A 12,956-nucleotide genomic window follows, 5' to 3' on the forward strand; every position below is an offset into this window, starting at 1 on the left:
TTAGTAGTTATTTACTTGTTTGTTTATGCTCTGCTAAGATCGCCTAGTCGATGTGTCTGTGGCGTTCCAAAAACAAGCGCTGCCAAGTAAGAAATTGCATAGTGCCCTCTGGTGGAAAAACTGTGCAATGACAACACTCATATTACGTTAGAGGAGTGTTTCTCCATGTCTACTTTAGTTTTACTTAGTTAGCCTAGTTTTCATTTATCGGCTGTTATAAATGTCGATATTGACAGATTAGAAAATAGCTATTATTGGCTGCTACTTGCTGAGTATTAAAGTGAGAAGCTAGGTGAATTTTTATCCAATGACGCATATGCAACTGGGTTTAGAAAGAATGCAGGTTTAAGTCATTTTGATCTGCATCAGCCCAGTGGAAGGAGAAGTGTCTTGTCCAAACAAGGACAGGGAGCTTGAATAAGTTCCCTTCTTCCGGTGATGAGGCCAAAAGGTAAACTCTCTTTGCCAAGTTTTCCACTGTAGGATGGACCATTTGGCTTGGAGTGTAATTAAATCTGAAGTGGCACTATGTGGAGAAGAGGGCCCGGTACTCACAGCCTTGAGCGAGCTCAACACTGGCTTTGCAATCCAGTCCTTCTCCTTTGGACCCCACCTGCACTCTTCAACCTATCGGGACTAATAACTTACGCAACAGCAACATTTAACCTTCATCTCGCAAATGAGAAAAGTGCCACTAGAACAAATGTGAACACAAATGTGGCTCCGGAGTCGCAAATGTGACGTGAACATTTTTTATTAATGTGCTGGGCAACTTCTGAGAAGTGCAGCTGACTACAATTAATGCCATTAGATTAGTACTGTGCACCTAAATGGAATAAGAGCTTTAGAAGAGGCACTGAAAGCCAGGTCTCCTCATTAAGATTCACACAGGTACATTTGTGCATTAGTGAGCAAAATGCACACGTGGAAAAAAAAAAGACATCCTGCCAAAGACAAAAATGTTTTACTGTTTCACTTTGACCTCTCCTTGCAGGCCAGCTTGAGACACGCTCTATAGATGTAGCGCGTTGGCAGTCTGCTGACGAATGCTCACCCCTGCACATTACATGTTTTAATATTGCACGGTTCAGCACAAAGATGTTTTCTGATGACAATTTATTTACCGCGGGGCGACGGGGTGGTGTTAAATCTTGTTCGTTAACTCTCCTCCCACCTCCCGCAAAGCTCGGCATTGACGAGACAAGTCCTTGCACTTGGCACTCCAAAGTAAATAGGTTATTCAATTCATTAAGCTGACATGCCTACGAGGTGTGAACCATGCTCTTGTGCCTCCTCCTGATGAAGCATTTGTTTTTCATTTGCTCTGAGGAACAGGGAAAGGCTTGAGAAGGAAAACTCAAGAGGGAGTAAAGTCAGTCCCCGGGGGCCAAGTCTGGTTAATGTGCCATGCTGCACTGGAACTGTGCTGCAAATGGAATAAAGACACGTATGGGAGTCATTGGCTTTAACAAATGATCTGATGATCACTTTCAAAATGCCTGACATTGGCTGAATGAGACTGAACTTTTTATTTCTTTCCTGACAAAACTCTTCACACCTTTAGGGCGGAAGGGAAAAAGAGTCAGTATGAGTGAGTGAGAGAGAGAATTGGGCTGCAAAGAAATGTGAAATGTGTCTCAGGGTTATTTGAAGAATGAATCACTTCCAGGTCTGAGAACACCTCAGCTCCTGGCCGTGGGATATAGAAACAAGTCGAGATTTTTCCCTCTACCCCAGCTGTTTCCAATCTGAAGGCATTTTACAGTGCAGACTTGAATGTGGGAGAGTGATGACCTGCAAGAGAGTAAGTGACAGAGTGACAGCAGAGAGCTAGAGAGAAGGAGACGGAGGACGACGGGGAGCGCAAGGGCGATGAGAGCGAAGGCAGACTTGTTTTAGCTAGAGATTCTCCTCGTTTGTCTCATAAGCATCTGGGATTGCTATTAATTAAAAAAAACAAGCAATGCTAGGAAAGTGTAATATTTCTTTATTGACAGGTGTGTGTGTGTGTGTGTGTGTGTGTGTGTGTGTATTCGGGGTGGGGTGAGACGGTGCAGAAAGCTGTCGGTACATTTGGCAGTTGAAGGAGAGCTGGCGTACTGACTGCACTAATGACCTGACACTGCCTTTTCAACCAGTCAAAACCAGCTGCTCTGGACGTCGATACACATTAAGTGTCAGACTAATATGCTTTCCAGGAGTTTAGGGAATAAGGGATGGGAAAGAAAGTTCAGCGTGAAATACAGCTGCAACGAGTCCTGTGAAGATAAAGCGTGAGCAGCAGTGAAAGCAATTACATATGTATTGTTAAAAAATCTCTGGCTGTCAGCTAACCTGTCACCATTCTGCTACTCTGCCTATAAAACATGCACACATAAAGCGCAGCTCACCAGGACCGCTGCACTGCTGTTAATGGGGTCGATAATCATTTCAGTCGCGTGCGTGCGCAAATACTTGGAAATGTGGAAGGTAAATCAAAAAGAAAAAGAACGCGTTGCTTACTCGGGGAGTATGGAAGGTTGGTCTTTTAAACCCAACCCACTGGCTAGTGTTGACTGTCCATTGGCTTGGCTATAATCCAAACCATTTGTATAACTGTACTGGAATCACTGGGAGACTCAGCTATAGCTTGAAGGAAAAGAGAGGACAAAGAAGCAACGTAGCTTAACCTAACAGCACCACTGACATTTCATTATGTCTTCAGTCTTTAACACTGGCTTCTCTATCGTCAAAGAATTACTAGCTTTAAAAACTAGTACTGGTATTACAGTATGACTCCAACCAGATGTGGTGTGGAGGAAAAGCACTGCTACACTGAGCGTTATAAGTCTCTGACCACATGAATGCCACTGGGTGCAGTTAGGTGTGGACTGTTTTGTTTTCGCCACGCCCTGCGGCTGTAACACCTCGTCACAACTGCACAGCCTGTGGTCACCACTAGTAGGCAACGCTGACAAAGTTGGTAGCCTGGTTTTTTACTATGAAAACGAGAAGCTTTTCAAGGCAAGCCTCAGACTTGTGCTCGATACAGCAATTGCAGTTTGTTATATGGCCACTTGAGGCTTGCCCTAAAAATCAGCCATTTATTGTTGACCCCACAGATGTTGTAAAACATGGATGTAGCCACTAAGCCTTTGCGACCTCTGCAAACAGTATCCTTCTGATTTGATGGCCTCATTCATTCAATTTCCAATCCAACATCACTTATCACATCTGGGGGGGTTTTGCAAACAAGATGGCGGCGGCACAACTCAAGGCTCCGAAACTGGAAAGCAGTGGGAGACTTCATGGTAGCTATGTCCACCTTTTAAACTTCTGAAATTACTTTAAAATTAGTTTGAATATATATACAGTTGCTTATTTATATAAATTACTAGGAACTTGTAAAAATTAAACTTTCCATTGAACTTTGTTTGTTATTTTCTCCCGTCTATGGAGCTAAAAGAGGCCACCCAAACACATGAAATATCAATGGAAAGCCCAGGATGTCCTCTATTTAGGACATCAGGACTTTGTGTGGTAGCTCAAATAAGTCAAAAGATACAGACCATAAACAAATGTCCATTACAAAGGACATAAATGAATAGGCTGGTCCTCAGGAGGATATTTATATCACACATTGGCCTTAAAATTTTGCATATGAGCGGGTAGCATTAGCGATTTATAGCCAACAGCCTGTGTTGTTTCCGGTTTTTGAATAAAGCTTTCTTGGAAATGCATCACTTTCTCTTGTATTTTGATTAGAGTGAAGTTTTAAGATTGGATGGACCCCATGGGGTTCTCTGGTTTTTGGGTGGGCCGCAGTACTCGGACACATGGTAAAAAAAAGGAGGAAGGAAATGGTTTGGCTGTTACTTGTAACTGTGAGTTGTTCTTACAGTTTTCCTTCTGTGTCACTGGGAGAGGCCAGAGATCACTGTGACATTTAATCATGTCCTTTTGACCTCTTCTGAAACCTCACAATGCCTGACTAGCCCTTTAGCTACAAGAGCAAAACAGCCCCTGACCTGTGGGTTACTGAAAACAGCAGGACCTAGGAAAGCAAGAGGCATGCTATAATATCTCTGGAAGAAAATTCCTCTAGTCTTACCTTGTGACAAGTGTTCACTTGGCAGTGGAAAACAGATGAATGTATTTTGATTGATACTCTTAAATACTCCTGCGGGGGACGCATTAGCCACCCACTAAACCCATATTAATGATGTTTCATAAGCAAGCGCGACAAAAAAAAAAAGTGCTCCCTGTAGTGGACATTTCTTAGCCTAACTGCTTTATGCAACAGAGATATAGCTTACGAGAATGAATGCATTTCGCAGCGTCTGTATGGATTCATCTAGAATCGGAGAATGTGAGCGACAGGAGGAGAGAGAAACGTGCTTCTAATTAGCGACTCGTGAGGGAGGAAATCCTGTGCAGTTGATTTTTAAAAGTTCTAAACCCTCTCATTTAAGCTCCTATTCATTCCCTTACACAAAAATAAATAAAAAAAATCAAAAGACCTTGATTGCTTGTTTTTTATGCCTTTATGGTCTTTACATAAGGCGCCTGAGCACATGCAAGCTGATTTTTTTTTTTGGGTGCACCAACTAATCAGTCGACTGCTCCGTAGACTGCACCATGCTGTCAGATGTGGATTTTTTTTTTTTTTTTGGCCTCTTTTCATGTGCGTAAACAGCTTCAGGAAAACAAAAACCTGCACAAACTAAAGGAGAAAAAATATATATTTTTAAAGTATATCTGCTAAACTGCTTTTTTGCTTTTATAGCAAGTGAAAAAATGTATTGGAAGTAAGTAAATATAAAAGATAGCTCTATTTAAAACTGTAAAACAGAAAGTTAGCTTTATAGGATTTGGAGCTGGGGCATGACTATATCTGATAGGGTGCCAGAGGAATTAAAAACTCCCATCTGCACAGTGACATTAATTCCTGCATTCTGCTTCACTGTAAAAAAAAAAGAAAAAAGTCAGGGTTTTCAATTGGAAGCGATTCGCCAACTAGCACTAATTAACTTCAGCATGTGGTAATTCTAATTCTTCAGTAATCCCCCTACCCTTTTTGTCGCTTTCTGACAAAAGTTTGTATCTGTTACACTCGCTATCGCTGCTTCTTAATTTCGACTCCCCCCCTCCTCCTTCTGTCACTTTTCTTTTTCTTCTTCTGTGCAGCGCCTCTGATGACTTCCTGAGTTAAGGGAAGCCAGAAGTCTGTGTTATAGCTTTGTGCTCTCTGCTGGGAGTCTGGCCTCTTATGTCGCCGAGGGAAGTGAAGTTGGCATGAAAGTTATTTGTTTCAGATGCAATAACCCAGGGGATGAGCCAAGGACTTGTGGGCTGCAGATGCGCGACATGTTAGCAGTGTAGCGAGGAAGGCGACAGGTCTGCGCGTAGCTTTGTGTCACCGCGTGGGAGGAGATGTTTAAGTTTGCTGAGGGCAATGACACCAGTACACTTTGTTCTGCGATGTTGAAAACACCTTCTGATTTAAAGTGCTTTCTGTGAAAGCTGGTGGGCTGGATTATTTTCTTTATTTTTGGTTTTTCAGATGGGAGGAACAACAGTTTACATCCTATCAAACAGTCGTCCTTTCACTGATAGTTCATGTCTAATTTCTCTTTCAAGTGTTAGTCCAAAAAGAACTCAAACGTACACCTCTAAATAACCAAGAATATGTTGCGTTTTTGCCATATGTATTCATATATTCATTACAGCAAATGGAGAGAAGAAAATCAATTTCATGCTTCAGGATGTTTTTGCGAAGCCGTGTTGTTTTTTACCTGCAGTGTACCACCATGGGCCCTGCATCTGGAGGATTGCAGGCTTTCACCCGTCTCAGGAAGGCCAGGAATGGAGTGGGGTGCTCGGGTACCCCGTGGTCTGGCCAGGCCGTGAACTGGAACTGCCTCACCTCCCTCTTCTCACTGGAGCCATTCTGAATGTTAACACGGAGAAAAGCTCAGTGACCGAACACAGCTTACATCAAATGATTTGACCTGCAGATGCCGCGAGGTAGAGCTGCGCAATACTGCAAATCCTGGTATCGATCTGATACCAAGTAAAAATAGGGCCAGTATTGCAGATATCAATGTTAATAGCAATACTCATACTTTTAAGTTACAAAGGCAGCTTATGTAGAGCAGTGTGTCATGACATATGAGATGACACCTTTCAGCTTTTCATGTATTTTAAAACTGTGTTTTTTAGCCCTGGAATGTAAATGTGCACTTTGGGTCAGTGTCTGTTGTTTAATTGTGCTATAGGCTATAAATAAAATAAGGAATTTAGAGGACAGAAGCAAAGTATCGATCCTGTTACACTAGTATCGATCTGACACCAACATCGATGCTATATTTGCATAGATCTTCCCTCTACTGTGAGGTTTAAAGTGCTACTACACAGCATACAACAGAAATACTCACTTTAAAGAGTGCAAACGTCCTGACACAGTATGTGGCCAGCTCTACCGTGTCCAGCAGGGTCACTTGGATTAGACCGTATGTCTCTGTCCCTCTTGTAGGCCAGTACTGGTCACACTTTACCTGTAGTGGAGAGAAATATCGCATTAGGCAAGGAGTCAATAAAACCTTTATGTATTTGGTGTTTGTTCACAAAGCATGAAGGCTCTTTACAGCAATTCTCTGCATCTCAGTTACACACTCAGTACAAGTGCACCAAGTCAAATAAAGGCCAAATTCCCCTTATTCTTGCTGACTAGGTTTGATTTTCTAATCAATGAAATAGCTTGAGATATTTGTAGTGAACCAACAGGGCTATTAATTGTCCTGACGTACTCCATAATTACAAAGGTAAGCACGGTGTCCACTCATATTATCGTCTCAGCTTTATTGCTATTTGAGTGTACTCTTGTTTCACAGTAAACGGCCAATAAAACATTGTATTGCAATACTGCTTAGCTGACAAAGAGAAGAGCTATTGGCTTTGGGGAAAGGAAAAGCTGGGTTCCAGTGCAACTGTTTTTCTTCAGATTGCCCCCTAGCACTGATGTGGTTTTCGGACACATGCTTCACCAACATATCCTGCTGTAGGATTCTCTGCCACTGATTAATATTACAATTGAACAGCACTCTGGAATAATCAGGTTTTTAACCAGCCGCTAATTCAATTTCCCAAGCATCTGTTATAACATTAACACAAAGCGCAATGAAGTGTCTGTGACACCGGGAGTAATGTAATGATTCATAATATTGTTTACTTGCAAATAGTCGAGCTTTAGATATGCAAAACATACAAAGGCAGCATGAGTGAATGATTTGACTGATTAATATGAAAGACGCGCACTTTTAGCAGCAACAAAAGAACAATATTTGCAACAAATGTCAAACAATAAAGGCAGATTTGAGGGTGGGGGTGGTCTCCCAGCAAACAGCATAGTAATGTGCTTACATAGCACTGCTTCTATAGGCCAATGCAGACACCTGGGCTCTTATTTGCTTTGCAGATTGTGTGAATGCTCAGTGAAACCCGCTCTCTCGATTGAGTCCACACTCCTGTTAACACTAGACCGGGCTCTTAAAAAGAGGCATAGAAGTGTGAAGGTCAGTAGCTGATGGAGTCCAAGGAAGCTTTCATATGCTCAGTCGAATATGGCAAGACGTTTGGGGTAGGGGGAGGGGGGATAATAGCTTTTGACTGTGTCAACCTTAAAGAACTAGTGTGTACTGCGGGGAGATGTGGCTTTACGGTCTGTCTTTTTTTTTTTTTTACCACGGATTGTAATCCGGCGCCTTAAGCAGTATGAGGCCGATGAAGTACGTCTGGATACTAATCAGTCAGGACTGTAAGACAAGAGTGTGTGTGGATCGAGGATATCAGGGGGTAACAGAATGCTGCTTGGCTGCTTCTTGTAGTGAATAAATACATAAAAACTGTCCCAGAGGAGACAGGACAGTGTCCCAATTAACATTATCCCTGCCAGTGATGAAATATTCCTGCAATCAGGGATTCCAGTGCATCAGTGGTTACAATCTAACAGTGAGCTGCTTCTTTTTATATATGTGGAGCTAAAGTATTCTGGGAAGCCTTAAATGATTGATGATTCATGAGTCACTGGCAAAACAATTCTCTGGTGGGAAAAATGTTAAACGGTGTCACAAAAAAAGATTATAGATGCTGATGAAAGAATATCGGCGAACTCTAGCACGGGCTTTAAAAATGATTCTTAAAGCTTTACCCTGGACCGCTCTTCTAGTTTGGTCATCATGACGATGGTGGCACTCCTCTGCTCCCAGAGCATCCTCCAGAAGTCCCCAAACGTCTCGGGTAAAGAACCCTGGGTGGCGATGTAGGCGTTCTGCTTCCTGTAGCCATCGATGTAGTTGGAATTAATGTAGTCGCTGCCAGGGATACCTGTACAAAAAGTTTACAGTGGGTGAAAATGGATTAAAATTTCAACTTTTGTTTTGTTTGTCAAGCTCGATGTGAGGCAGACCTTAAATGTCACACAACAGTGGCATTTGTGGCTAGGTAAATTGGTCCAGGCCTTTATTATCCCTACAGTTTATTGGAGGTAATTCTCCCCCACACAGTGTTCGCACAATGCCACGTTATCGTCCGTGGGTCCTAAATTTATGCCAGTAAAGCCACTGTTGTTTTGTATTTAAAAAAAAAAAAGCACAGCAGTCAGTTTTGGAACCAGTGTTACAGCCCAAAAGGATTTGTATTTGCTATCAACAACACATTTAAATCAACAGCTCCACCCCCTCACCCACCCCTCACCCCCATATGTGCAACTGAGTTACAGATAAAGCTCGGTCCCTAGAAGTCTATCACCTCACACGGAGAAAAACAAACCAACAAAAAACTCGCAAAACAATTTCCCCCCACCGCTCCTCACTCCTCCTTTCCTTTGCTTATATTAAATGAAAGGCACAGCAGCCTTTTCGAATCCAGGGGAAAGAGACAGAGCTGACAGCTAGTCAATGCTTTAGGACTGGCAGTTTAGGGGCTTCGTGCACACATGGTCGACCAAGATAAGTCTCATCTGCATGGGCGCCACGTCTCAGAGAATCCCCTCACTCCAACCGCTTCCTCTCTCCCCCCATCTCTCTCAGACTCCCTTTTACTCCCAGGTAACTTATTCAACAGAAAAAAAGGGAAAGAAAATGGAATATGAACACATTCAAAAACCCACACACATTATTTTTATTTATTCTTTCCCCAAAACTGTCCACCGCCCGCTCATTTTGCTGTTGAAGCTGTCCACGCAGCCAGGCGGTTGTGCATTTCTGTGATGGACAAGGGATAAGTACAATTAAGCCCAGTGTGTATTCAATTTGAAAAAGGGGGGGGGGAGAAAAAGCAAAAAAGGAGACATCACTGTGGTTTAATGAGAATGAAGCAAGTTGTTTAATGCACATTTGCAAATGGATTTTGCCTTTATGCTTTCTGTCAGTCAGGATTTGTCTAAATTCGACCATTTTCTCTGTAAATAGTAAGAAATAAACATTGCCACGGTGTTGTTCCGGCACTCAGTCGTCAGGGAAAGGCAAAGTAATCTCAGAGAGCTTTTAAAGTACAACACTGTAATTACTGTATTAATGAGGAATAGTCACTAACAGTCGTGGTATAGTCAAGTTCAAACAGGTTAACGCGTATAACGTTTCCGTTAAATTCCCGAGCTCGCTTATTATAGAACGTGTGCGTCCGGAGAAGTTTTCTCGTGAGAGTTCCACTTTATTTTCTTAATAAACAACCTTTTTGTCGGTCAGGCGGCGACGAAATCAAGAGCAGAGTATTTTTATTACTTGCGACAGCTTCCGCGCTTGAAATAGATCAATGGAAAAACTAGCGAGCTCATTCATAACTTTGCTGTTGCGAAATAACAGAGCTGATGGGAAATGGAGCGCAGATCTTTTAGTTAGTCTGTTATATATTTTTTTAATTAACTTTCCAATTTTACATTTTTATTCAGTTACATGTACAAATACCTGACACGAAGTCACGCAGGCGTCTCGTCACCGGTGCTTCCTCGCAGTGGCTGCACTGACAAATATGATCAAACTCACTAAAAGACTTAAATTAAAGGTAATTCCTGTAGTTCATCTATATATTTTAAAAATATGGTTTCACGAGCACGCAATGACACTACTATGGAGTAAACGCGACTTTCGGGTTTGATCTAAAACTTTTCTAAAAAGCTAAAGTGAAAGGAAGAAAAAGTTTTAGGTTCCAGTTTAATCTTGCGAGTGTATGCTATGTACGGTCAGGCGAACGGTCAAGAGTCAGCGAAAGTGGAGCAAATTCAGCGACGTCACCGCAATTAAAGGGCCGCCTGTTTGCCAAAGATTCGGTTGATCCGTCCCCCCACATCAGTGAATTCCGTCTTCAGACTCTGATGTGAAATCCCAAATCCCTTTCATTCAAAGAACTCAATCAAAGTAAACAATAGACACATTGCTTGCCGAAAGGCTTTGTTTAAGCTTTAGCAAGAATAGAGGAAGTCCCTGATGTCCCCCTGGCTGAGAACTACTCACTTTCCGCAGCACAAAGTCTCCAATGTGGTTGTACAGATGTGTTTATACGTCTGGCTAATGGAGCTCCATCAGTGCTCAAGCTGTGTGCTGTTTCTGAGAGACTTGCGAAAAGAAGTGTGGGTGTGGGGGGCTCTATAAGGCTGTTTCTATCTGTTGTTGTCACATTATCCATTTACTAATTTGTTTATTTGCCTTCGCCCCCCTGAGAGCAGTTCAGTGGAAATGCTTAATTAATAGCTGTATGTGAAGTTGTGTTTAATCCAATAAAGTGGTGAAGGAGTCGGCACTTAACTGTCCATTTCAAAATGTGCTTTCATTCATTAGAAACTCGTGAGCAACGCGTCTTTAATGTAGTGAGCAGCGTACTGGTGGGGTTCAAATCGAGCCTGTAATGGGCTCAAGTTCGACTCTGAAAGTACAAAACCATGAATGAGTCCTTTCTGTATAACTCTGCACTAAATCAGCACCAGTAAGCTTGTGGGTTGTTGTGAGTTTGTCGAGTTCAACTAGGTTAAAAAAGGCACAAAAAAAGTCACGCTTGTGTGTGTATGCTGGATTCAGCGTGCAAATTCTGCTTAAAAACAGGCCTCGGCTTAATGCAAAATGTAACCCTGAAGTGTAATAAAGCAGCAAAGAAACAAATGCCGGTGAAACACACTTGTATCCCTAACTGTGGGTCATTGTTTGGCTTCATTTGAATGCTTGCTTCAGCATTTTAAGACAGAAGTGCCTTTTTTTTTTCTCTTTCTTTCTTTCTTTCTTTCTTCCCGAGGCCATTTTTTTCCCTTTTCTTTGCAAGCACCTGGGGTATCAAAACAAATAAGCAGGCTGCCATGCTCGTGAAGGAATATAATTTAAAAGTACAGTCTGGTTGCACTCCCGAGGTCCCAAAGATGAGGCTGCACCAGCTATCTGCAGAATCGATACAGCAGTTAGGAGCGAGGATGTAGGTGGGCGACATACCGTCAATAGCTGAGAGCAAGACCCTGGAGTGGTCGTAGGCTATCACGTTGGCATATCTGTTCTTTGGTTTGTTGACCTCTAGGTTGGAGTGCTCCCATGTGAACTGCTGGCCAGGGTCGATGGACTGTAAGAGAGAAGATATTTGTTTTGTGACTGCAGTGAAACTATTTGGCTCCGTTTGGCACGTAAAACAAGATTGAATTTCACTCTTTGGCGATTCCTAGCGCGTGTTGTCAGAATGCCCACTGAAAAATGCATTTCACCTCACAACGAGTGAAAATGAAAATCATATCTATTACATTATACGGGTGTTTAAATAAACCGCTTTAAGAGTGTGCTTGGGGCTCGAGGTCACGTCTGGTGCTGTTGTTAGACCGGGGATGCTGAAAGGTTGAAGGGTACTGTTTTAACATCATGTGTGTGGAACACGGACTTTATTCCAGTGCGTACAGTACAACACCCGCTCTGCATACACAAAGATGTGAAGTTGTTGAGTCCATAGATCAGTCTTACCCACACATTTAATCGCCCATACTTGATTTGGGTACTACTATCCAATAGCCTTTTTAGAAAGTGGGGTGTCTACACACACTGGACACAAAGTTCACTCTTTTGCTGTGCAAATGTTAAAACAGAAATGTGGGAAAACTATTTGAACTACATGTCGTTTTTGGCATGAAATAACCTCTAGATATAAAAGATTAGATTAACAAAATAATGCATTCTGAATTGGTCACAGAGGAAATTGCTTGTGTTCACATCAGCTTTTCTTATTTGATTAGCAGGATTTTATGGCTCATAGTAGAGCGCTACACTCGAGACTAGTTCAGTTTTGATATCCAGGCCCTCTTTCAGATTTGTTAAGCAGGGCTTGATAATGGTCCCCTGTTGCAGAGAAATGAACTATAAAATATAATATGACAAAGGGAAAACATAAAGACGTGATAGATAGAGTTTCATTTCGCATTAACAGGAAAATATTGTTCCTGTGCTATTAATGATTTTTGTTTTTTTGAGTTAATCTCCAATGAAGGCGACGGAGGACCAAGTGCAAAATAGCAAAATATGAGAATGATCGTACTTTTTTGATCAATAAGATCAAAATCTGGCATTTTGGTGCAATTTATTGCTCATAGTTTCTTTATCTTTAACAAGTAGAAACATATAAGCAGTTTAGGGTTAAACAAATATTACAGAGGTGTGTATGATTAACTTGGTGTTTTACATTTAAGCCCAATGGGAATTTATTTTAAGACCGAGTTCTTTGTCTGCAGAAATCACCTAAGCATAAATATGTGGGATACAAACCGCAGGCTTAGCCTGATATTTTATCAAAATATGTTGAAACAGTGGGCTGCAACATTGCTCATAATAGGAATCTTTATTTCATTGTGCTCGCAAAATTGCTTTCCACTGCTCTCGAGTAAGCACTATGAAATTGGAATTCAATGTACTTAAGCTGCAATAATGATTGGGCAGCTTGGCAGGCACCCATGCAGTGAC

At 41.9% G+C, this 12,956-nt stretch overlaps 1 protein-coding gene across 27 annotated transcripts in view; it reads right to left on the reverse strand.

The window, feature by feature from the left end:
* The window catches only part of LOC102193494 (protein tyrosine phosphatase receptor type D), a 398,348-nt gene that overhangs the window by 7,522 nt on the left and 377,870 nt on the right, over positions 1 to 12,956 (reverse strand). For all 27 annotated transcript variants that reach the window (XM_005743019.2, XM_013913330.1, XM_005743018.2 and 24 more), the window contains 4 exons: positions 11,454 to 11,577; positions 8,189 to 8,364; positions 6,417 to 6,536; positions 5,775 to 5,929 (listed from right to left, as the gene is read on the reverse strand). In XM_005743019.2, the coding sequence (XP_005743076.1) occupies positions 5,775 to 5,929; positions 6,417 to 6,536; positions 8,189 to 8,364; positions 11,454 to 11,577 (575 nt within the window). The remainder of the gene's footprint in view (positions 1 to 5,774; positions 5,930 to 6,416; positions 6,537 to 8,188; positions 8,365 to 11,453; positions 11,578 to 12,956) is intronic.

The sequence above is a fragment of the Pundamilia nyererei genome, unplaced genomic scaffold (genome assembly GCF_000239375.1).
Source record: "Pundamilia nyererei isolate P.nyererei 1_Seehausen unplaced genomic scaffold, PunNye1.0 scaffold00126, whole genome shotgun sequence".
NCBI classification, from domain to species: Eukaryota; Metazoa; Chordata; class Actinopteri; order Cichliformes; family Cichlidae; genus Pundamilia; species Pundamilia nyererei.